The sequence below is a fragment of the Marmota marmota genome, unplaced genomic scaffold, assembly GCF_001458135.2.
Source record: "Marmota marmota marmota unplaced genomic scaffold, marMar, whole genome shotgun sequence".
Lineage (NCBI taxonomy): Eukaryota > Metazoa > Chordata > Mammalia > Rodentia > Sciuridae > Marmota > Marmota marmota.
Genome location: NW_025999869.1, coordinates 3,377,611 through 3,399,438, shown reverse-complemented (window position 1 = coordinate 3,399,438; position 21,828 = coordinate 3,377,611). Strand labels below are relative to the sequence as shown.

General features: G+C 56.1%; 1 protein-coding gene across 4 annotated transcripts in view; it reads right to left on the bottom strand.

The window, feature by feature from the left end:
- Positions 1–21,828, bottom strand: part of Stk10 (serine/threonine kinase 10) — a 108,016-nt gene that overhangs the window by 23,859 nt on the left and 62,329 nt on the right. For 3 of the 4 annotated variants that reach the window (XM_015492618.2, XM_048815483.1, XM_015492616.2), the window contains exons 5-12: positions 19,287–19,359; positions 18,312–18,506; positions 17,821–17,902; positions 10,795–10,929; positions 8,048–8,596; positions 5,903–6,033; positions 1,051–1,174; positions 510–701 (exon numbers count right to left, since the gene is read on the bottom strand). In XM_015492618.2, the coding sequence (XP_015348104.1) occupies positions 510–701; positions 1,051–1,174; positions 5,903–6,033; positions 8,048–8,596; positions 10,795–10,929; positions 17,821–17,902; positions 18,312–18,506; positions 19,287–19,359 (1,481 nt within the window). The remainder of the gene's footprint in view (positions 1–509; positions 702–1,050; positions 1,175–5,902; positions 6,034–8,047; positions 8,597–10,794; positions 10,930–17,820; positions 17,903–18,311; positions 18,507–19,286; positions 19,360–21,828) is intronic. The other variant, XM_015492619.2, reaches the window with a different exon arrangement.

The following is a 21,828-nucleotide window of genomic DNA, read 5'->3' as shown; positions in this document are numbered from 1 at the left end:
GGGGGGCTGTCTTCCTCCTTCCTTCGACTCTCCTGGGGCCCAGATGCGCTCCTGCAGGGCAGGCTGGGAGAGGGGCCCCCTGCCACCTCCCGCTCCCCTTCCGACTGGAATAGAAAGAGACGGAAGGGAGGAGGGCAGCGGGTGGAGGACCCCTGTCGGCCGCCCTCACCTATTCCAGGAACAGAGCTCCCGCCTGGGCCACCACCTCTTCTTCCCTGCCCTCCCTCAGCCACGGCTAACCTGGGAGGACACAGAAGGAGCTGCCCAGGCCACACGGCAAGGGCCTGGCTGCGAGTGAAGCCAACAGGGAGGAACGCAGAGCCCAGAAAAGATGTGGCTCCTGAGGGCGCAGCTGGAGCACAGACTTGGACACGCCTGGCATATGGGCTTCCCAGGCAGGCAAGCTCCCCGCAGCCCCGTTGAGAGGTGAGGCTGAGATGGGGTTTCCTATTTCTCAGTCACTCGCAACAGAGGGGGTGGTCCTGACGCTCCCAAACGGCCTAACCCACCAGCACCGTCACCTCTCTCTTCATCAGTTTGAGCTGCTCTTGGAACCTGGCGTAGTCCCGTTCCTGCTCCAGGCGGATCCGCTTGGCCTCCTCCCGGCGGCGCACGGCATGGTCTTGCTCCATCTTCTCTACCTGCTGCTTTTGCTGACGCTCCAGGTTCTCCAGTTCTGTGTCAAAGAACTTCTTCTTGGCCTGGAAAGAGCGGAAACCTAGAGAAACTCAACAAAGCCGCTTTCTACCTGGGAGGAAGTCCGAGGGAGTTGGGCTCAGGCCCAGGTTTGCATTCTAGCTCTATCACCTCTTTTCTGTGTGACCTAGAGCAAGTTGCTTAACCTCTCTGAGTCCCCATTTCCTCATCTCCAAAAGGGAGACCAGACCGCTGACTTTTCAGCCTTACGGCCTGATGAGATCGGGAAGACCTCGAGAACCAGGCAATGGTGGTGAGCTGCTCCCCACTGCCTCAACCGTCCCCCCCTGCAACCTCCGCCTGAAGGAATCAGGGAGGCGAGCCGCACCCAGGGCCCGCTCTGCCCGCGCTCACGTGGCTCTCCTGCTCAAAGCGCCTGTGCAGCTGCTCCAGCTGCAGCTCGTGCTTGCTGCTGAGCTGGCTCTGGTTGCGATGCTCCTCCTTCTGCAGCAGCCGCAGCTCCCGGAGTTCCTGGCGCCTGGGGGAGTGAAGCGGGCACAGATTTGCCAAGAGAAAGTGGCCTCAGACGACAACGCTCACAGCTTGGGACGTGAGGGCTGGATCATGGTGCAGAGTCACATGTCCGAGGCACAAGGGGGACTCAGGTTCCATCTGTCACCTCTGGTGGACCAGGCAGGAGTGACCTCAATACACACAGAGGGCTCGGGGACCGAAGGGAGGGTGCAAGACCCAAGCTCACAAGGGCGACACAGGGCACGGGGCATGGCACCTGGGTGGGCAGGGAAGGAAACGCAGGAGAAACTGGAAAATCACCATGTGGACAGGCAACCTAAAGGAAACAGCAGCCACATGAACGAGACGACCCTCCACATGCTGCTGGTGCTCTGGAGGCAGTCTGGCAAATGCACCCATGCCTCTGATGTGGCAGCTCCATTTCCAGATGGAATAAGGGTGCTGCACTCCCTCGGTATCCACAGGTGTGGCCCCAGGACTCTGCACCTTGCTCAGACTCTGCACGATGCCCAGGTCTCCCGTGTGAGCCGGTGCCGTGTCCCCTATTACCTGCGTGTGTGGTCTCGCCCACCTTCACCATCCCTAATCTGACTCCCGAGACCATGTGCATGCCATAGAGAGCTGGTATACAGTGTCGTCTGGGGGATGGTGACAAGAAAAAATAAGCCCGTGTGTGTTCAGGGCAGATGCGATTTCCCCCCAACTATTTTCAATCGGCTGCTGGTTGAATCCGCAGAGAGGAGCTGTGGACACGGAGAGCCGGCTATTTGCTAAGTTAGGAACGAAGTCCTCCAGCATGGGTCTGAGTGAGAAAGCTAAAGCATGTCACATGATGGAGTCCCAAACAAGCATGGAACATCAGGTTTTAGAAATATTTCACTAGGGGCTGGGGATGTGGCTCAAGCGGTAGCGCGCTCGCCTGGCATGCGTGTGGCCCGGGTTCGATCCTCAGCACCACATACAAACAAAAACATCGTGTCCCCCGAAAGCTAAAAAAAATAAATATTAAAATTCTCTCTCTCTCTCTCTCAAAAAAAAAAATTTTTTAAAAAAAGAAATATTTCACTAGGTGGGAAAATGTCCAGGAAAATAATAAACCCTCTGCCCAGACCAGGGGTGACCTCTGGGAGCAAGAGTGCGTGCTGCCAAGGGGACCGAAGTGCACTCCTGTCCTCGGAGTGGCAGAGACACAGGCTCTGTGCCTGGTGGGTGGGCCCTGGAAGGGTTACACCACAAACACTAGCAGGGGCTGGGCAGGACGCCTGGTGGGAAAGGGTAGGACGTTTTTCAGTCTTTTTTTTTTTTCTTTCGAACCATGACAGTGTATGACCTATTACAATAAACATGTGACCTAAACCACACAGTCTGCCTTAATTTTGTAACATATATCCCTGGTGCAGGATGAGTCTACACACGGAGAAAAAACGGGTGGATGGCCCCGTGTGAGCCCCGCCTCTTAATGAGCAGCCATTACAACATTGCCATATAGGGTTTATGTCATCAGAAGAGAAAAATCTTGGGCCTCCTGACTGTGACTCGTGGGTTCCCTGGTGGCCACTTGGGAGCGGGGTCCAGTAGGCCTATGTCCTATCAGTGGCATCTACAGTGTGCACCACGGTGGGTCCATTGTGCGGCTACGCTGGCCCCGGCAGGCCTTATGCAGGGTGCTGCAGGCTGCCAGCGCTCACTGTCTGTGCCAGCGACACACAGTAGGGCAGCACGGCCGAGCACAGGCTCTGGGTGGGGGCCTCCTGGGCAGTCACAGTCCTTGCAAGCCTCAGCAGCCGAGCCTGTGAAACAAGGTTGGTGACCCTCGCTGGCAGGTTCTTTGAGGGCTAAGTGCAGTGATGCCCATTGCGTGCCCGCCTGGCCCATGGCGAATGCCCTGTACGTGGCCACTGCCTCAGGGAAGATGAGGGGGTGAAGAACAGCCCACAGGTTCCGGGCAAAGCGAGACCCTGCCCTCGGCCACGGAAGGGCTTCTGTCTGAGCACGTGCTTTTCTGGAAACGGAAAAGGTGGGAGGTGACCCTCCAGAGTATCAAAGAGATGGAAGTCCCGTCTCAAGAGAAGAGGAGTTCCAAATACAGGAGCAAGAGAGGTGGGCAGCTGGTCCCCCGACACCTCCCAGGCCCTCACGTTCTCATGGGGCCTGGCCAGGCAGCAGGGCCCTGGACGGAAGGGACCAGCACAGGAGGCTTCAGGGAGGCAGGGAGGGAACTCCACAGAAGGCTCAGCCCAGAGGGGCAACAAACACTGGGCTGCCTGGTTCACAATCCTCCGAGGGCCCCATCTTTCCTGGAGGCTGAGGTCCAGGTGTGCAGAGGTGGGGCGGCACCAGCAGGGGGCGGTGGGAGCCTCCCACACTCCAGGGCCTGGCCTGGGCCACAGGCCACAAAAGGCCAATGAGAAAAGCCTGGTTCTGCATGAGCTAAGCGCCTCAGTCTCTCCTTCCCTGAGGGGCACGCAGCAGCTCTGCCTGGGGACAGGCCGGTGCCAGGTGGAGGGCAAGGCTTCCCCATGGGGCGAGCCAGGCGGGAACCTCAAGCCAGGAACCTAAGCTGCCCAGAGGGGCAGTGATGGAAACCCAGCTCTGAGAGTGTGGGGTGTTATCTACCAAGAGCCCCCAGATGCCCCAACCCGCAGAGACAAGGACACCTGTGCGTGTGCGCCCACCAATGCCATAGTAAAAAGTATCCTCCCCCTGGCTCAAGATGGGAGGATACCCCCAGATCATCCCAAACTGCTTCTGTTACTCAGGAACGTCTGTGGCCTGTAAAACATGTGAGTGCATCTGGTGCACTAGAGAATTTCTCCAAACCAACAGTGACCTTACCCGATAGAAGCCTGGCCTCAAGAGAGCTCTGCGCTCTCCACCTGCTGACCCCACCCCCAACTTCACCAGCGGCTCTGGGAAGCCACAGGGCCCAGGGGATCCCTGCAGGAATTCTCAGACAGACAGAGCTAGATGGAATCTCATCCCAGCCTTCCCAGCTGGGATCCCCAGGGCACGTAACAGACCTGCCCAGAAACAGCTTCTCCCTTAGAGAACGTGGGACTAGGTCTCCCTGAGGTGGCGGTTGGGGCGGAGCAACCGAGAAGTGCAAAGATGGTTTCTTTGCAAAAATAGCCTCACAACCTCCTCAGTCCAACCTCTCTGTCCCAATGCCTCCAAAATGCCACCACCCAGCCTGAGCCCAGAGCCTTCGGGTCCTGCAGGGTCTCCTGGTCCCTGGAAGTCTTCCCCCCCTACAGCCTACATGTGAACAGCTGCCACGGCAACCTTCCAAAAGGGCTGTAAGAGCTGGCCACTGCCCGGTCATGTCCATCCCGCTGTACCCAGGGTAAAGGCTCCTGCTGCCCCAACTCACAGGCCCATGACCTGGGTCCTGCCAACCCTCAGACACAGCCCTCCAACCCCACGGTCCACACTCCAGTCCTGTCCTCCCAGATCCTAAGACAAACTGAGTGGCTACCCCTTGGGACTTCTGCAGTTGGAACTATAGCCCCCTGTGCTCCCAGCACCCTACCCCCTGGCCCAGCACATGGCTGGCTCCTCCCACCCTTTGGGATTGGCTCTGGGGGTTTCCCTAGGAGCAGGTGCTCACTACCGTATCACCCATTTCTTCCTTCTCAGTGTGAACCACAACCAAGAATTATTGCGTGTAGACCCACAAAGTGTGAGTCCTATCAGGGCAATGGCCTCACTTACCCTGTCTCCATCTGGCGGGTGGGTGGATGGATGGACAGGTAGGTCAGTGGAGAGATAAGTGGGCAGACAGATGGTTGGATTGGTGGGAAGATGGATAGTTAGGTGGATGAATGGATGAATGATAGATAAATGGGTGATAAAATGGATAGATAGATGATGCATGGTGAATGGAAGGATGGATGATAGATGGATGGGTGGGTGGGTGGCTGGATGTTTGGATAGGTGGATAGAGGCAGGGGTGGGTAGGTGGGTGGATGGTTGGATGGAATGGATATTGATGGAATGGATGGATAAATGAATGAATGGATAGATCGGTAGACAGATGGGTAAAAGGATGGATAGATGGATATAACAAGTAGATGGATGATGGATGTTGGGTTAAAAATGGATGGAAGGTAAATGGGTAAATGGATGGATGGGTGGGCAGGTGGGTGAGTGGATGGATAGATCGATGGATGGACAGATGGATGGATGGATGGATGGGTGGGTGGATGGTTGGGTGGATGGATGAGTATATGGATGTTTGGGTAGGTGGATAGATAGATAATGGGTGGATGGAGGAGTGGAGAGATGGTTGGGTGGGTGGATGGATGGGTGGATGGTGAATGGATGGATGGATTGATGGGCAGGTGAATGGATGGATGGGTGGGTGGGTAGTTATGCATGAATGAGTGAATAGATGATGGAATGCATGAATGAGTGTATGGAAGGATGGGTGAATGGATGGCTAAATGGGCAGATGAATGGATGGATAGGTGGATGGGTTGGTGGATGGGTAGATGGTAGACGGGTCAATGGATGGGGAAGCACAGGATCTCAAGCAAAATCAGTTTCCTTTTGTTCCTTTGTTTCCTCCATTCCATACCATAGACAGACAGCCCTCTCACCCAAGGACCAGTGCCCCACCCCACTGTAATGGCTGGGTAGTGGGAGTGTGAGTTGGTGGGTAAATGGGTGGATGGGTGGGTGGATGGATGGATCCTGACCCTGTTCCCACTGACAGTGGCCCTGCCCGGCTTGCCTGAGGAATCTCATCTCCTCGTCCTTCTTTTCGTCATCGCTGATGATCTTGGAGGTGGTGATGCTCACCTCGACGCCATCCACCACAAATTTGCGTGTCCGCTTCAGGGTTTTGTTGTGCAGCCTTGAGTCCTGGTCGGGAGGAATAAGGTGATGCTGTTTCAGTGAAGGGTCCATGGCTCATGGGGTGAGGCCGCAGCCCTCCTGCCCCCAGCCTCTACCCCAGGAGGACGCGGCTGCCTGTTGTCCCCTGGGCCCTGTGCTTCTGAATCTCATTCCTTGCCTGTCCAATCTCAGCCTGCAGAGCCCCAGGGCCCTTCACCTCATGCTAGCATGCACAAAACGCAGGACACGAGATCAGAGAGAGTTGTCCTCTGTGACCTGTGACAGTCCCTTGTCTTGGTTAGCTTCCTCCACCATCCAAGGAGGATGAAGATAGTACTTGCATTCCAGGGTGGTTACAAAGATTTGATGAGACCAGGCAGGGGCACGGGGCAGTGCCTGCTCATGGCAACCATTCAGTATATTATGGTCACAGGCCATATCCCTGTCCACAATGCCAGAATCCAAAGGAGCCCAGAGATCCAAAGGTGGTTTTCCTAATGGATCTGGCAGTGAAACCTCACCTGGCCAGAACCCCACTGGCTGCCCTGCTTGTCAGAAGCTGCCGTGAGATTATTCCTGACCTGTGTCTATGGCTGTGAATGACTGCATTTCACCATGATTGCCGACGGCGCTGCCCGGAGGTGTCAAGTGGTATAACAAACGGCATCCTTGGGAGTGCTCAGTTCTGACTCAGAGCAAGGCGTGGGGTTTGTGCCGGCCTCCTCCTGGCCTCTCCTGCCTCCTGCCTTTTGGCTGGCTTCCCTTCCTGGCATAGCCTCACCCAGCCTTTGCAACACAGCCGGGGGCCTTCCAGCCCAGGGGGCCGTGCGAGCCAGGTGGTCTAAGTGTGAGCTGGGCCCTTCGTTTCTGAGCTGAGTTTTCTGCTCACTGGGTGGAGAGTGACAGGACCGGGCTCCTCTCTCCTGCGTGCTGCCACCCAGTATCCTCACCCAGGGGACCTGGATGGCCTGCCTAGAACCATAGCACCCGACTTTCATCTCTCAACAGTGTTCAAGCCCCCAAGTTGCAGGACTCCATCCAAGATGGCTCAGAGTAGCCGGGGACAATAAAGGAGCAGGAGGGAGAGTGGAGGGAGGAAGAAGCCAGCCATAGCTTCACATGACACTGCTTCTGCCCCCGGGGCCCCCATCCCTGCAGTAACAGGCTCCTGGCCACACCAAGGGGCAGCCAGTGGACTCTTCTCGGCTCCCTGACTCACTGTGGCCAACTGAGAATGTTCTCAACAACCTGGAGAAGAGGCGGGAGACCCTGCTCTAGCTGCGTCAGTTAATTAAATGAAACATTAACACTTCCAGGAAGGGACAGGAAGATGACGCTTCTAGATAAAAGCTGCTGTCCATACTTGGGTGGTGACAGTTTATAACAGCCTGCTGTATACTCTGTGAGGGACCAGAAGGGACGAGCTCAAAGGCCCCAAACACGAAGAAACCACAAGGAGCTACTGACTTGGTTCGTGCACGCGGATCACACACACTGTCACCTGCAGCCGCGAGGGTGCACAGTCTCATGTCAATGAAGAGAGGCAAAGGCCACTCTCCGCTCGTCTCCTGCTGGAACTGCAATTTCTTTCTGTTTCCGGCCCCACCTCCAGCCAGGCCCCAGAGCCCAGGAAGACAGCCCTGAGCCCCTTCCCTTTCACAGACTCTCCCCCAATCCGCTGGATGACCCAGGCGACCCCCAAGCAAGACAACTTCCACTTCTGGAACTCTCATTCCCTACCATTACCAGGGCCTTTAACCAAACTTTAAAATTTGAACCCAAACCAACTGCTTAACATGACCATGTCCCACACTGAACCCAGAAATTGGGGGACTTAACTATGAAGGGAACTAAGATCTTAAAGAACGATCCTCGCCAACCATTTCAGAGGGAAGGTGCAAGGCTGTGGGGGCACCAGGCCCTGGGCTGCACCCTTAGCACCCAAATAAATAAAGTAAAAAACCCAAAGTGGAGGCGGCCACCAAATGCCTTGGCACGTCCCTCCTGCTCCAAGCCCACCATGTGACTGACAGGGCATTACCTTAAGGGACAGCGAGCCCGTCTCTCTGTTCAGGGAGAGGTCGGTGGACAGGGAGGTGCTGTAGTCCATGCTTTCAGAGGTGGACAGGCTGCTGCTGTCCGAGGCCCTGTTGGCGGGGCCCGGCGCGGCCTGGGCAGGGAGCTCTAGACTGCCGTTGACCAGCTTCTCCCCGCCCAGCGTCTCCAGGGCGCTGCTGTTGGGCCGGCTCTGGCTGGCCTTTTGAGACCTGCTGGCTGCAGGACTGAGGTCCCCAGCCTGGTCCTTGGCTTGCTTCTCCTCGGCTACCTGGATTCTGGCATCCATTGACACTGGCCGGGACTTTCGGAGGGGAACAGCCATTGCGAGGCCATTCTCATTTGCAGGGCCCCCGTCTGGAGGGCTGGGGGTTTGGAGGGATCGGTCTGCAGAGGGCTGGCTGCAGGGCCCATTCCCACTGTCCTGAGGCTGGCTGGTTGGCAGTGGGGCCGAGGATGGTTCCTGGGGGGACTTGTCGGCCCCCAGGCTCAGCTGACTCGCCTCAGAAGACTCCTGCGTGTGGTTCCCCAGGGCCTGGAAGAAAAGAGTCAAGACCTTGCTGCCAGATGATGCAGGAGTCAGGGATACAGCGGGGCAGGAAGGCCAGGTGTCCGCAGGGGGAGAGGCCGGGCCAGGAGAGCGGGCAGGGAGCCTTCTAAGCTGGTCCCCCATTCCCTGGTAATAAAAGAGTCCTGCGGTCAGGAGACTCCTGTCCCTCAGCTTAGCTTGATTTACTAGCTGCTCTTCCTCCAGGAGGAGAGGCTGCTGTGGGCAGCTGCAGCGAGGGCCCAGCAGCTACTCTGCTCTGGTCAGCTGTGACACCGAGGACACGCACACACACCCCCACTCGTGGCCAGACCTTGCGACTTCTCAAGAGGCCTTGGAAATCTAGACTTTTACATGACATCTCTCCATGTCCAGATGGCAACTAATTCAGATTTTTTTTTTTTTTTAATGACATATAGTCCAAGTCTATCCAGGGGATGGGTCCAGCCTTCTAGTCACTTATATTTCAGCCTTTTTGTGGGTTGGAAAGTACTGGAAATGTTGCTAGAGTGAAGTAGAACATTCAAATTTGTGAATAAAAAATAAATGCCCAATTTGGGTGTGGCAGCACATGCCTGTTATCTCAGCAACTCTGGAGGCTGAGGCAGGAGGATCCCAAGTTCAAGACCAACCTCAGCAAGTCCATGAGGCCCTAAGCAACTTTGTAAGACCCTGTATGTGGCTCAGTGGTTAAGTGCCCCTGTGTTCAATCCCTAGTACCAAAAATAAATACCCAAGGGGCTAGACGGAGGGTCCTAGGGGTAGGGTGCCAGCCCATCACGGGCAAGACCCAGGGTTCAATCCCCAGCAGGCAGGCATGAATGAACAAACAATAAAATGTCCAGCTGGGTGAACAGTGAGCACCCGCACAGCCACTCTCCAGGTTAGGAGGGGACCTACCATGTCCCCCTTCCTGCTCTTCCCGGTGACAATCCCCTCCCTCATCTTGACACAGTCACCATCCTGAGTATGACTGCCAAGTGCTACAGGTGACCCCTGCATCTCTCTGACCTGGGCACTCTTGGTCCTGTGGCCTCTGGTTTTTGACCCTGTACAGGCAGCTAGTGGAAGCAACTCCAGTCCACTTCCTACTCAGTGCCTAGCACAGAGGTCCAAAAATTCAGATGGTCACCCTAACACCACGGCCCAGCCCTGGCTGAAGCCACCCATGGCTCCTGCTGTCCTCAGGATGAAGCTCAGCCTTCAGTCTTGGGAGAACGAGGCCAGGTGTGACCACCTTCTGCCCGCCCCACGCCTCGCTGACCAGGCGTCCTCCTGGAGCCTGGCCACTGGGCTTCTGCTCCCTGTGGACACCCAGCCTCACCCTATCAGCTCAGCCAGAATCCTCCAGCCCACACCTGGGTCTTCCACTTGTAAAATGGGTCACACTTGGTTCTCTCTGTCAATCAGGGGCGCTGTGACTGTGGTCACCAGGTTGATTCCACTTACTGTCCCTACATAAGGCTTCTCTTCTAGTGAGGGTTCCCACCAGCCTCAGGCTCCCTCCTGGGACTTGAGAAAGTCACCTCATCTTTCCTAGCACAAGGTGGTGGCCGGCTCTGTCTGCCAACAGGCAAGTCCAGCTCCTGTCTCCCTAGGCACGTAGGACAACCTGGATGGCCAGTGCCCCCTGGAAAGTGTCTCCCCATGAGCCCCACCTGGGATCTCAGAGCTGCAGCGCAGGACAGGACAGGATTCGGCCTGCAGATGCATCAGGCTGGCTCAAGGGGTGTTTTTTGCTTTTTTTTTTTTTAAATCAATTTAAATCTGCTTTAATTTCTATTTAAATTCAGCAAGTGCCAAAGCTACAAATGGCTTACAAATGTGCCAGAACATTGGTCCCCTTGACACTCAGGACAGCCATGCGGGGTCCAGGACGGCCACAGCCCCTTTATCCCATGCGCCGTCTCCTCCACCCAAAGTGTGTGGAAAAGCCCGGAAGCAATGACCCACTGCCAGCTTCTCATTTCATGTGAGAACCCAGCCTCCTGGCCTCTCCGGAGGGCCTTCGGGAGGCCTGTGCCCTGCTGCCTCCCCCGCCCAGCGTCTGGCATACCTGGCCAGGGGTCTGTGGGCCATGGAGAAGCAGGACGGGATGTCCAGCCTGCCTCCCGCGGGAGTCTGCTGCTGAGACCCAGTCCCTCCAGTCCCTCCCGTTCCTCCCCGGCCCTGGGTTCTGGACTCACGGGGGCAGAGTCCACGACATCCTCCTCTTCTCCCTCGTCCCTGCCATCTTCGATCTCCTCCATCACCTCGGCCTTGGCCTCGGCCACCAGCTCCCGCAGGGCCTTGTTACTGGTGACGTTACTGACGAAGGGATGCTGGGGGCAAGAGGCACTGGATTAGATCCACCTGGCGCTGGGCTGGGAGCGGGCAGCTGGGAAGGGAACCCCGGGCAGCTCCAGGCCCTGCACAGGGGTGGGGGGCAAACCCCAGCTATGGCACCCCAGCTGCGTGGCCCTGAGCAAGGAACCTCATCTCTGAGGTGGGGACAATGATGCCGAAGTCACAGGGAGGACATGAGGATGAAATGACAGGACGCATGTCAAAAGGCCCAGGCCAAAGCAGGAGCTCAACCATTGTGGTGGTGGTGGGGGGTTAATGGGGGGTTAATTTTGAGACAGGGCCTCTCTAAGTTGCCCAGGCTGGCCTCAAGCTTGCAATCCTCCTGCCGTAGCCTCCTGACATGCCGGGATGACAGGTGAGCACCACTGCACCAGGCCTGAGAGGTGTTAATACACAGCTGCACAAATACCCCACACGCGTATTTTACCAAGGTATAACTTACACACAGGAACGCTCACAGACTGCCAAGCGCCACGACTTTTCACATGTGTGGAACCACCCCCAGGTAGAGATGTTGAACATTTCCATCATTCTGGAAAATTCCCTGGCCTGTTCAACAGGCGGGCTGGTTTCCCTCGCCTATTGTCCAGCCTGAGAGACTCTCACATGCTGTCACCTGTTTCTGTCATTGTTCCTTTTGCTGTTTGTTTTTTAGTGAGTGTGTGCGTGTGTGCGCCTGTCTTGTTGTGCCGGGTTGTTTCCCATTTGGGGCAACTCAGAGCTGAGCTGCTATGGACAGTCCTGCAAGTGCCACCCTCAGGGGGATATGTGCTTGGCTTTAGATAAGGAACACAAACGCTCAAGGTAGAGGGCAGTGAGTCCCCTCCTGGGCTTCCCCTCCACGCATCTTTAAAAGTTGAGTGCTCTTCCTCGGACCTTGTGGAACACCAGGACGAGTGGTCTGGGACATTAAGCCTGCAGGTCTCCTGGGGAGAAGCCCACCTCAGGTCCCACCCTGTGCCCAGGTGCAGCAGGCTGGGGGTCCTCCCACTTCACACTCCCCAGGGTGGCTGGGAAGCCGAGGGTGAGGCAGGTGCATCCTTAAGTTGGAAGCTGCTTTTGGAACTTATGGGAAGGCTCTGGAGAAACTCACCCTTCTGACCATCAGCAGTGTTCGGAGTGGAGGGGGACGGGTCAGCAGGATGCTGGGAAATAGTTAAGTGACTGGAGAATAAATTTCTCACACCTTAAAAACACACTCGGGACCACAAATCACTCTTATCTGTTTGCTCTTTGAAGCAGACCATTTGGGCTGGGCTCTCGCCTAGCGGGTGCCAGGCCCCAGGTTCCGTCCCAGGTACTGCAAAAATAACTAACTAAATACATAATAAATGGGATCATCGGGGGACGGCCACGAGGCAACACCCCATTCAACCTGTTCTCTGAAAGCCCTGTCACTTCTTTTAAAGAGCCATCGCTCACATTTTCCTCATCTAGTCTGACTGCTGCATCCACATTAGCGCGGCTTCAAGAGTGGCCTATTCCTGGCCCTCTCCCCTGCCCATTCGCTCACTGACTCATCCCTGGCCCACAGTGTGGCCATGTGCCAAGCACTGACACAGGCTGCAGTCCTGCCCAGGGGAGACAGAGGCAGGTAACCGATGACAAGCAGCACCAGGTGTGAAGTCTCGGGGGCCCTGGAGGGCGGCGGGTGGGCCAGAGAAGGGCCCCAGGAATTCCAGGCAGAGGGAGCGGCAGGTCCACAACCCTGCAACAGGGCTGGGCCTGGGCTCCGGAGGAAAGGCCAGAAGGCCGGGTGGAGGGAGTGTGGGAACAGGAGGGCAGAGCTGAGGCAGGACGGGTGGTACCTGTCGCACGCGCCAAGGCAGCCACTGGGATTTCACTTTCAGAAGCCACTGTCACCCACTAAAGATGTCATTCTGGCCACTCTGAGGCCTGTGACCACAAAGGCCTGGAGCAGGGTGTTAACAAGGGTTTACTGATCATGGGTGGCGGGGCAGTTATGGGTATGGCCGCAGACCCCAGAGCCCAGGCCCCGGGACAAACCCAGCTTCCACCATCATCATGGGCAAGCCACTGAACCTCCCCCAGCCACATCGCCATACAGGAAGGTGGCATTATAATAAGTCCTTGAAATACGGTAGCTGTCATTATCACCATCACCACCATGGTCACCATCACCACAATGGTCACCTTATGGTCACCACCACCATTATCACCTCACCATAACCACCACCATCACCATGGTCACCACCACCATGGTCACCATCACCACCAGCAGTGCCATCTGCAGAAGCACCGTCCCCAGCCACCCTGGAATAGCCTTTTGGGAGTGAGGGTGGAATGAGGGTCCCCCAGGTCCCTCAGCCCCATGCCGCATGACCTCCTAGTGTGACTCTGAGCAGGACACCAAGGGCCACTTCACCGTGGCAACAGAGGCAGTGTGGCAGGAGTTAGGGCAGATGCAGGCCTCTGGAGAGGCCAGCTCTCCTGGAATGACCCTACACTGACCAAGGCAGGAGCCTTGCTCTCTCGAGGTGGAACCATCCGCCTTGCGCAGCCCAGGGTTCTCAGGAGGGGAAGTAGAGGAAGCAGCCCTGGGTGGAGAGGCAGGTGGGCAGTGTAGCTCCCTGGACACCAGCACCCTGGACACCCATCCCGTGGCTGACCAGGCCTGCACAGGCTTCCCAAAGGGCTCACAGACAACCCGGCCCCACACGGCCTCAGCTCCACTGCCTTCTAGAGCGCGCTGAGGAGACTCCTCCACCTCTGAAAGGCCATGGCCACCACAGAGACAGACCCTGGCCATGATGCAAGGGAGGGCAGGGAACATTCCCAGTGGCCGAATGCTGGTCCATGCAGGCCAGTCCCCACACAGGTCCCAGCTGAGGCTAGAGCAGAGGGTCACCTGTACACCCCTGAGGAGGAGGAATGGCTGTTCCTTGTCACCTCCATGGGATCCCTGAGATGCCCAGACGGGGGTGGACCACACACACACACGGCCCACCTGCTGGAACCTGCCCTCTGGCCAGAAGCTCTCCTGCCCTCAAACAGATGTGCTTCCCAAGAAGTGAGCCTGTTTCCCTCCTGTGTGCTTAGAAACACCAGCCGGGGTCTCGCTGGCCTTAGAACATGCCTAGGAGCGCGCCCAGGTACTCAGGCCACAGCCTGTGCCCACCACCCTCCCTCCCTCTCTCCCAGCCTGCTTCTCTCTCTTCCTCTCCCATCCCTCTCCCTCTCCTTCATTCATGTGGAAAGGCAGCTTCTCAAAGTAGTCAAGAGCACAGACTGGAACCAAACCACCAGGGTCAGAATCCTAGCTCTGGCTGGGTGCGGAGGCACATGCCCATTATCCCAGCAGCTCTGGAGGCTGGGCTGGAGGATCACAAGTTCAAAGCCAGTCCCAGCAACTTAACAAGGCCCCAAGAAACTCAGCAAGACCTTGTCTCCAAATAAAATGTCAAAAAAGATTGGATATGGCTCAGTGGTTAAGCACCCCTGGGTTCAATTCCCTCGTACTAAAAAAAAAAAAAAAAAAAATCCCAGCCGGGCACAGTGGCACACGCCTGTAATCCCAGCAGTTCGGGAGTCTGAGGCAGGAGGATCCTGAGCTCAAAGCCAGCCTCAGCAATGGCAAGGTGCTAAGCAACTCAGTGAGATCCTGTCTCTAAATAAAATACAAAACAGGACTGGGGACATGGCTCAGTGGTTGAGTGACCCTGAGTTCAATCCCTGGTAACCCCCACCCCCAAAAAGAACCCTAGCTCTGTCACTTACAAACTGTGTGATCTTGCTTAACCTCTCTGTGCCTCAGTTTCATCATCTGGTTGATGGAGATCTGAATAGTACATACTTCATAGGGCAATTACCAGCATTACGTTGGTTAACATCTGCTAAGCATTTAGAACAGCACCTTTTATAGATAAAGGGTTCTAGAAGAGCTTGCTAAGCAAACGTGATCATATTTATTTAGCAAATACTTGTTGAGGGCTCTCCACATGCCAGGCACTGTTCTTGGGACACGTCAGCAAACCAAACAAAGACTGCTTCCCTCAGGGAACTGACCCAGCTAGTCAGGAAACACAGCAAATAACACAGTAAATAAGAAAGTTATATACTATGACTGTTGTGTGCGAGAGGAGAATAAGAAGCAGGGCAGAGAGGGGAACTAGGGATGGGGTGTGGCAGGTTTGCATTTAGGGAGGATTCACCTAAAAGCGGACATTGGAGCAATGACTTGACAAACAGGGAGGGTCAGTCACAGGTCTCTGGGGGAGAGCATTCCAAAGGGGACACACAGCCAGTGCAAAGGCCCTGGGACAGGAGGGTGCCTGGTGTGTGTGAAGAACAGGAAGATGTCCAAGATGGGTGGAGCAGAGTGAGGGGACGAGACCGGGACAGGAGGGCAGGGGGTGACCAAGATCACAGAGACTCTGTACTGTTCCAAGTGAGATGAGACTCGTCAGAGAGCTCTGTGCAGGGGGAGGGTGTGAGCATTTCTGGCTGTCAGGCAAGACTGAGCTGCAGGGGGGTGGAGCCACCCCGGCAGATCCAAGTGCTCAGGGGGACACGCAGTTCGATGCTCATGAACAGGGAAGTTCGATGGGAACAAACGGCTGGACACAGAGTCCAGGGAGGCAGAGTGGTCTGGACGCCACTCTGGGTGGGATTGTCAGTGGGACTGCAGGTAGAGGAAGGACCCTGGAGTGAGTCCACCTTCCTCAGCGGGGGCCAGCAGGGCCCGTGGAGGGGATGAGGAGGGCGAGCTGGACACCAAGAGCAGGGACGGGGATGGGTGGGGATGGGACGGCCGATGACCCAGACCAAAGCAGCTGCCAGAGTAGGGAGGCTTAGGAACACACAGCAGGCAGCCACTGGGAGTCTGTCACGTGACAGCCAGGACACTAAAAATACAAAGCTTCACTGCTCTCCCGTGTGGTGAAGCAAGAGCCATCCTCGTCTCAGACGAGGAAGCAGCCCAGGTTCCAGGCAGGCAGGCCTGAGGCAGAGCCCAGCCACTGGCACTATGGAGACAGGCCAGACAACAGCTGTGCACCCTTGCCATCCCAGCACCCAGCAGGCTGCGGCAGGGGGATCCGAGTTCAAGGCCAGCCTGGGCAACTGAGCAAGACCCTGTCTCTAAATAGAAAATAAAAGGGGGCTGGGGAGGTGGCTCAGGGGTAGAGCACTTGCTTGGCATGTGCAAGGCCCTGGGTTTTATACCCAGCACGGAAGGAAGGCAGGACAGAAGGAAGGACAGACAGAAGGAAATCTGTGGACATAAATGAATCACCAATGCCTGGGCATGGGCCACTAGAGCACTGTGGGACTTGGGAAGGCACCCACGGAGGGTGCTGGAAGCCAGGACCCACCCTGGCATGCACAGCCAGGTGCCACAGCGGGGTACCTCCCTGCTGTAAGCTTGGGGGTTCCCATCTTTTGGGGTACAAACGCTCCTACTCTCTAACCTGAAAACATGAAGGCGCAGAGGAGGAGCCGGGGTGGCATGGGTGTGAGGTGCATCTTGGGGCTCCCCTCCCGCCTGCAGCCCCTCTGCTAACCTAAAGATCCACTGACAGGACATTTTTTTCCAACTACCGAATGGAAATTCCTGGCGCAGGCTGAGGCTCTGGGCTGCTCTGTGGGATGAGGACAGCTGGTCTCTTCCCTGTGGAATGTCCCAGAGGCCGGATGCCGTGGGGCAGGAGGCTCCAGGTTGCAGGAAGCAATCGGCCCTCAGTGACTTAGGGATTTTGCATCTGACGGTTACAGCGGTGGCCCTGTACCACCCCCCGGCAAACAACGCCGTACCCAAAACAGCAGGCCTCTGGAATGGCGAGTGTCTGCTTTTAAGTAAATTATAGAAATTCTAAAGGAAAGTTCATGACCTCCTAGTGGATAGACCACACTCCACATCCTGGTTCCTTTCCCAATTTTAGCAGGAAGTCCAACATGTCAAGTGTTCCTGAACACAGTGTAGCCAAGCACCTCTCATTTCATCCTTTGGCACCCTCCCTGGAAAGGAGGTGGTCTACTAATCTCCACTTCATAGCAGGAACCAAGGCACAGAGAGGTTAAGCCACTTGCCCAGGGTTCCACAGCCAGTAAATGGTGGAGTGGGGATCTGAACCCAGGACTTTCCAATCCCAGTTCATAATCACTACACAGCACAGCCCAGAGGGATCAGTGTAGACTTCAGTGTCAGCCCCAGAGCCTGGCACCCAGTGGCACTCAGGAAAGTTGGGGGGATTTATAGAAGGACTTCAGAGCTTGGTGGGATGTCCTCCCTCTTCCCCCAAGAAGACAGCAGAGGCTGTCACACAGTGGAAGGGCCAGAATGACAGGAGAGTGGAGGGGCAGCCCCTCTGGATCCTGCAGGCCCATGTCCTCTCTTCCATCATCGGTGGTGGCATGGAGACTGTGATGGGCAGATCCCCAGCAGATCAGGGTGGACTTTGAGAACTCTGCTGAGCTAGGGCAGCTCATAGCTGATTTCAAAAAGGTCAGGAGGCCGGTCCACTCCCCCACCCTCCTCGCAGGCACCCTCCTTGATTCTTGCTGAGCCCATGGTCCTCCAGCCTGGCTGCCCAGTTCTGCACACAGGCCCCAGAAAGTCCCTTAGGGTCAGCTGCTGCCCCACAACTGCACACAGGTAAAGCGCAAGTCCAGGCTCCGGCCTGCAACGCCTGGCCTGACGCGTGAGACCCTGTGCGCAGGCCCCACTCCGCCCTTCAGCAGCCCCGCCCACAAGGCTGAGGGTCCACAGCGGGTGTGGGTGGCGTTTGTGGGCTGGGGAGCCAGCATGCAAGTCACGGGTGAGTCTATGCCTCTACCCTTCAGGGTCCTTCCAAAGGACCAGCAGGGGAGGGGAGCAGGCCCCAGCAAGGGGTGGGGGGTGTGCTCACCTCCAGCAGCTGCGCGGCGCTGGGTCGGGTCTCGGGATTCTTATCCAGAGCAGTCTTCAGGAAGTCTCGGAACTCCACAGACCTGCGAGGGCAGTGGTCAGCATGAGTCTAAGTCCCTGGTCACGACTCCATCCTCCCAGGGAGCCATGTGCTTCCCAAACATGTCCCTCCAAGGACAGAGGGCCCTTGATGAGCTGTAACACTGGAGGTGACAGCCTACGTGACACTTATCAGGGCATCTGGGAACTCAGCCATGCTGGAACTCAACCAGCCCTGAGCTGTGCCTCGTGGCCACCGGGTCTTCCCCCAGACCCTGAAGGGACGGGCACACTGGGTCACCAGGTGTGCCTCACGGTTTGCATCCAGAGCGGAGGGAAAGGCAGGGAGCTAGACCTCTCCCCGGCCTTGGGGCCTGGCAGGGCCAGCAGAGCCTCCAGGTCGCACGTCCCTGCAGCCTGCCCCTGCGCGCCCCGCAGGTCCCTGCGCCTTACCACTTAGAGGGGGTGAGCAGCGTCGGGGGGTCGGACTTGGCGATCTTGAGCAGGACGCGCATGGGGTTGAGCTCGTGGTGAGGGGGCTCGATCTGCGCCATCTCGATCAGAGTGATGCCCAGGGACCAGATGTCGGCCTTGTAGTCATACGGGGTGTCCTTCATGGTCTCGCAGAGCACCACCTCGGGGGCCATCCTGAACCAACCAAGGGACAACAGAGGGCTGAGAACCCGCCTCCGCAGGCGCTCCTGGCAGTCGCAGGGTCAAGGACCACCACCAGCCCGGTCAGGGTTGGCAGCGTGCCTGAGCCACGGCGGGCGTTACTTGACGTCCCTCTGTCCTCCTGAGCATGCTCTTGGCCTCCACAGGGGCCCCCACCACGGCCTGCTGCAGTTCCCAGGGCCCACCGCAGAGTGGCAGCAGCGATCCAGAGCAGAGGCCTGGGGAGGGGCGGACGGGAGGGCGGAGCCGGCAGCGCCGCAGGGGAATGGAGAGGGGGGAGCCCGGGGAGGAAGGAGAGAGAAACAAAGGGTTAAGAGCAAGTGAAAAAGCCAGCAAGAGCGAGCCCACAGGGCAAGTCTTAGGTGTGAAGCTGAGCGAGAGAGTTTTGCTCTGTTATTTAGAGTGACGGCTTTGGAAAGGAAGGAAACAGAACAGACTGGGGAAGCCCAGGGCCTGCAGGTAAGGGCAGGAGCTGAACCCTTCCTCCTTCTAGCGGTTCAGCTTATTAAGGGGCGCTGTCAGCATGCATCCCTGTATTATTCCTAGCTTACAGACCAGGAAACTGGGACACAGGGAAGCTAAGCCACTAGTCCAGGGCGCACAGAGCACTAGTAAGTGGAGCCTGGGCTCACGCCCCTCCTGCTGACCTGACCCGTGTGCTTAGTTTTTGGCCTCTGTCCCCCAAACCACCCAGAGTTCCCTTTGCAGGCTAAGCACGCATCCTTGCTGACTTTCAGGGGCTGCACGACTCACCAGTAGGGTGTTCCTATGAAGGAATCTCGCTTCTGCAGGGTTTTCAGATTCTTTGCAGACACACCAAAGTCAGCTGCAAGATGAAAATCTCAGATAAAGTATTTGAGGGACATTCCTCCACCCTGGCCCTGGGGTAGTAAAAGTCTGCCATGAGGACTTAGGGTTATGCATCTCAGATTGGCTAACAATGATCATTTTTTTTTAATCTAGCAAATTAGAGATCATTAAAAATATAATAAATAATACATGCTGCTGTAAAAATATACTGAGATGGGACCTTTCAACTGGCCAATAAGAGTGTAGACTGGAAAAGAACCGTAGGAAAGCAACTGCAATAAATAACAAGAGTCTTTAAAACACCCATATTTTTTTGAAACAGTAATTCCAAATGAAGTCATCTACTCTAAGGAAATAATCCCAGTGCAAAAAAAAATTGCAATGTACATCAACAAAAACTAAAATAAACAGAATTGTTTAACAGTGTGTGTGTGTGTTGGGGGGTGTGGTGTGATGCTGGACCTCCTGCATATGACACAATCACCACCTCTGAGCCACATCCCTACCCACGGTGATAATTTGAAAAGCTTTCGAGAAGCCCCACATGGTGGAGTGCACCTGTGGTCCCAGCTTCTTGGGAGGCTGAGGCAGGAGTTCCAGGCCAGCCTGAGCAACACAGCGAAAACCCATCACAAACGAATAAGAAACCACATCATTTATGTATATATAATATATCCTGATTTTTCCAAAAGGCAAATAAACCTCCCCAAAGTCACATGTCTATCACACAAAGACACATAGAGCAAAACAGAGTGGGAAATTAGGAGACGTGAGAAAGACAATGGATAAACAAATAAGAAAAGCACTGCAACCCCATATGTAGGAATTGTCTGTAGTCACTAAAGTTAGTTTTCAAGTGTTTTTAACGTAATTTTTTTTTTTTTTTTGGTACTGGGGATTGAACCCAGGGCACTTCACCACTGAGCCACATCCCCAGCCCAGCCCATTTTTAAATTTTGAGACAGGGTCTTGCTAAGTTGCTGAGGGCCTCGATAAATTGCTGAAGCTGGCCCCAAACTTGCAATCCTCCTGTGTCAGCCTCCCAAGTCACTGGGATAACAGGCGTGCACCACCACGCTTGGCTAATAGAAAATATTTTTGAGATATTTACCGATTTATATTTATATTAAAAGGTTAAGTTAGGAAAAGAGAAATGCCAACGTATGGTCGGAACTGTGCCTCAGAAAAAGGGCAGAAATACACATTGAATTGACTTGGAGGAAATGCACCAGACTGTTTAATCAGTGGAGTGTCGGTGGTGAGACTAAGCGAGGCTCCTTCCACGCTCTGAATTCCATAACTCTGCATGACGAACAGTCTGAATCTCAGGATTAACAGGAAATAAACCGACAGCACGGGGCCCTGGTGCACACCTGTGGACCTGGCTCTCAGAGGATAGAGACGTCTGGGCCCATCCAGGGCAGCTCCCAGAGGCCCTGGCTCAAAACCAAGTACATAAAAAAATTTTAAACACACTTAAGCTTCCTTCACATGCTCACTGTGAAGAGAAGAATCCAGAGAGAAAAATATCCCCCAGCTCCTGCCTTGGGGGCAGAGTTCCATCTTGACGGACAGCAGGTTCAGGAGCAATCGCGCTGAGAACAGATGCTGCAGGTGCCCCGTGCCTGGTGCCCTGTGCCCGGAAACGCGCTGGGAGCCTGGGCCTTGCCCTGGAGGTGAGCAGCCTCCCTGCGCAGCCAGCAGTTGCTGTGTCCAGAGCTTCCATGGGGGCAGAGCCGGAGAAGGCAGGTGCCCCCAGCCCTGGCCTGAACATGAGGGAACTGGGTGTGGCCTTGCTGTCCCTTCCCTGGGTCCACTTGGGCACTCGCCAAACACCCCCCACCCCATGCCAGACACAGGCGAGGTGCAGAGGATGCAGCGAGGACCCCAGGCAAGCCATGCCCTTGGCTCTGGGTGCTCAGGGTTTAAAGAAGAGAGCAGAGAAGCAACCAGTCACACACAGACGTGTAAGGTGATAGAAGGATGGGCAGGCGGACCTAGAGGGGTGAACTCAGAACGCAGTCAGGGAGGCAGGAGGGCCCCGAGGAAGCACAGCCCAGCGCCTCCGACAAATTCATTCATTCAGCAGCGATGAGCTCAACCCTGTCCTGTGCCAGGCCCTGTTCTGGTGCAGAGCTGACCTTGAGGAAGGTCTCCCTCTCCTGGAGTAAAAACAAGCCCTTGACCTTCAGGGTGGACTCCTGGGGGTGGGGCGGAGGCTGCTGTGTCATGGAGGCTGGTCTAGAGAGGACAGCAAGATAAGGAGACACTCTGGGCAGAGGAACTGGGGCTTAGTGTGGCCACAAGTTGGCTGGAGGGCCCAGGAGGTGAAGGCCAGGACTCCAGGTGAGAACCAGCTGGGCTGCTGGTCCACAGGAGCCCTCTAGGCCCCCTGGGTAAGAATGGGGGCCAGCTCTTCCCTCCTGCTGGCCAGCCCCGCCTGTGGGAACCCAGCTCCCCGGCAAAGGCAACATGGCTGGCACCT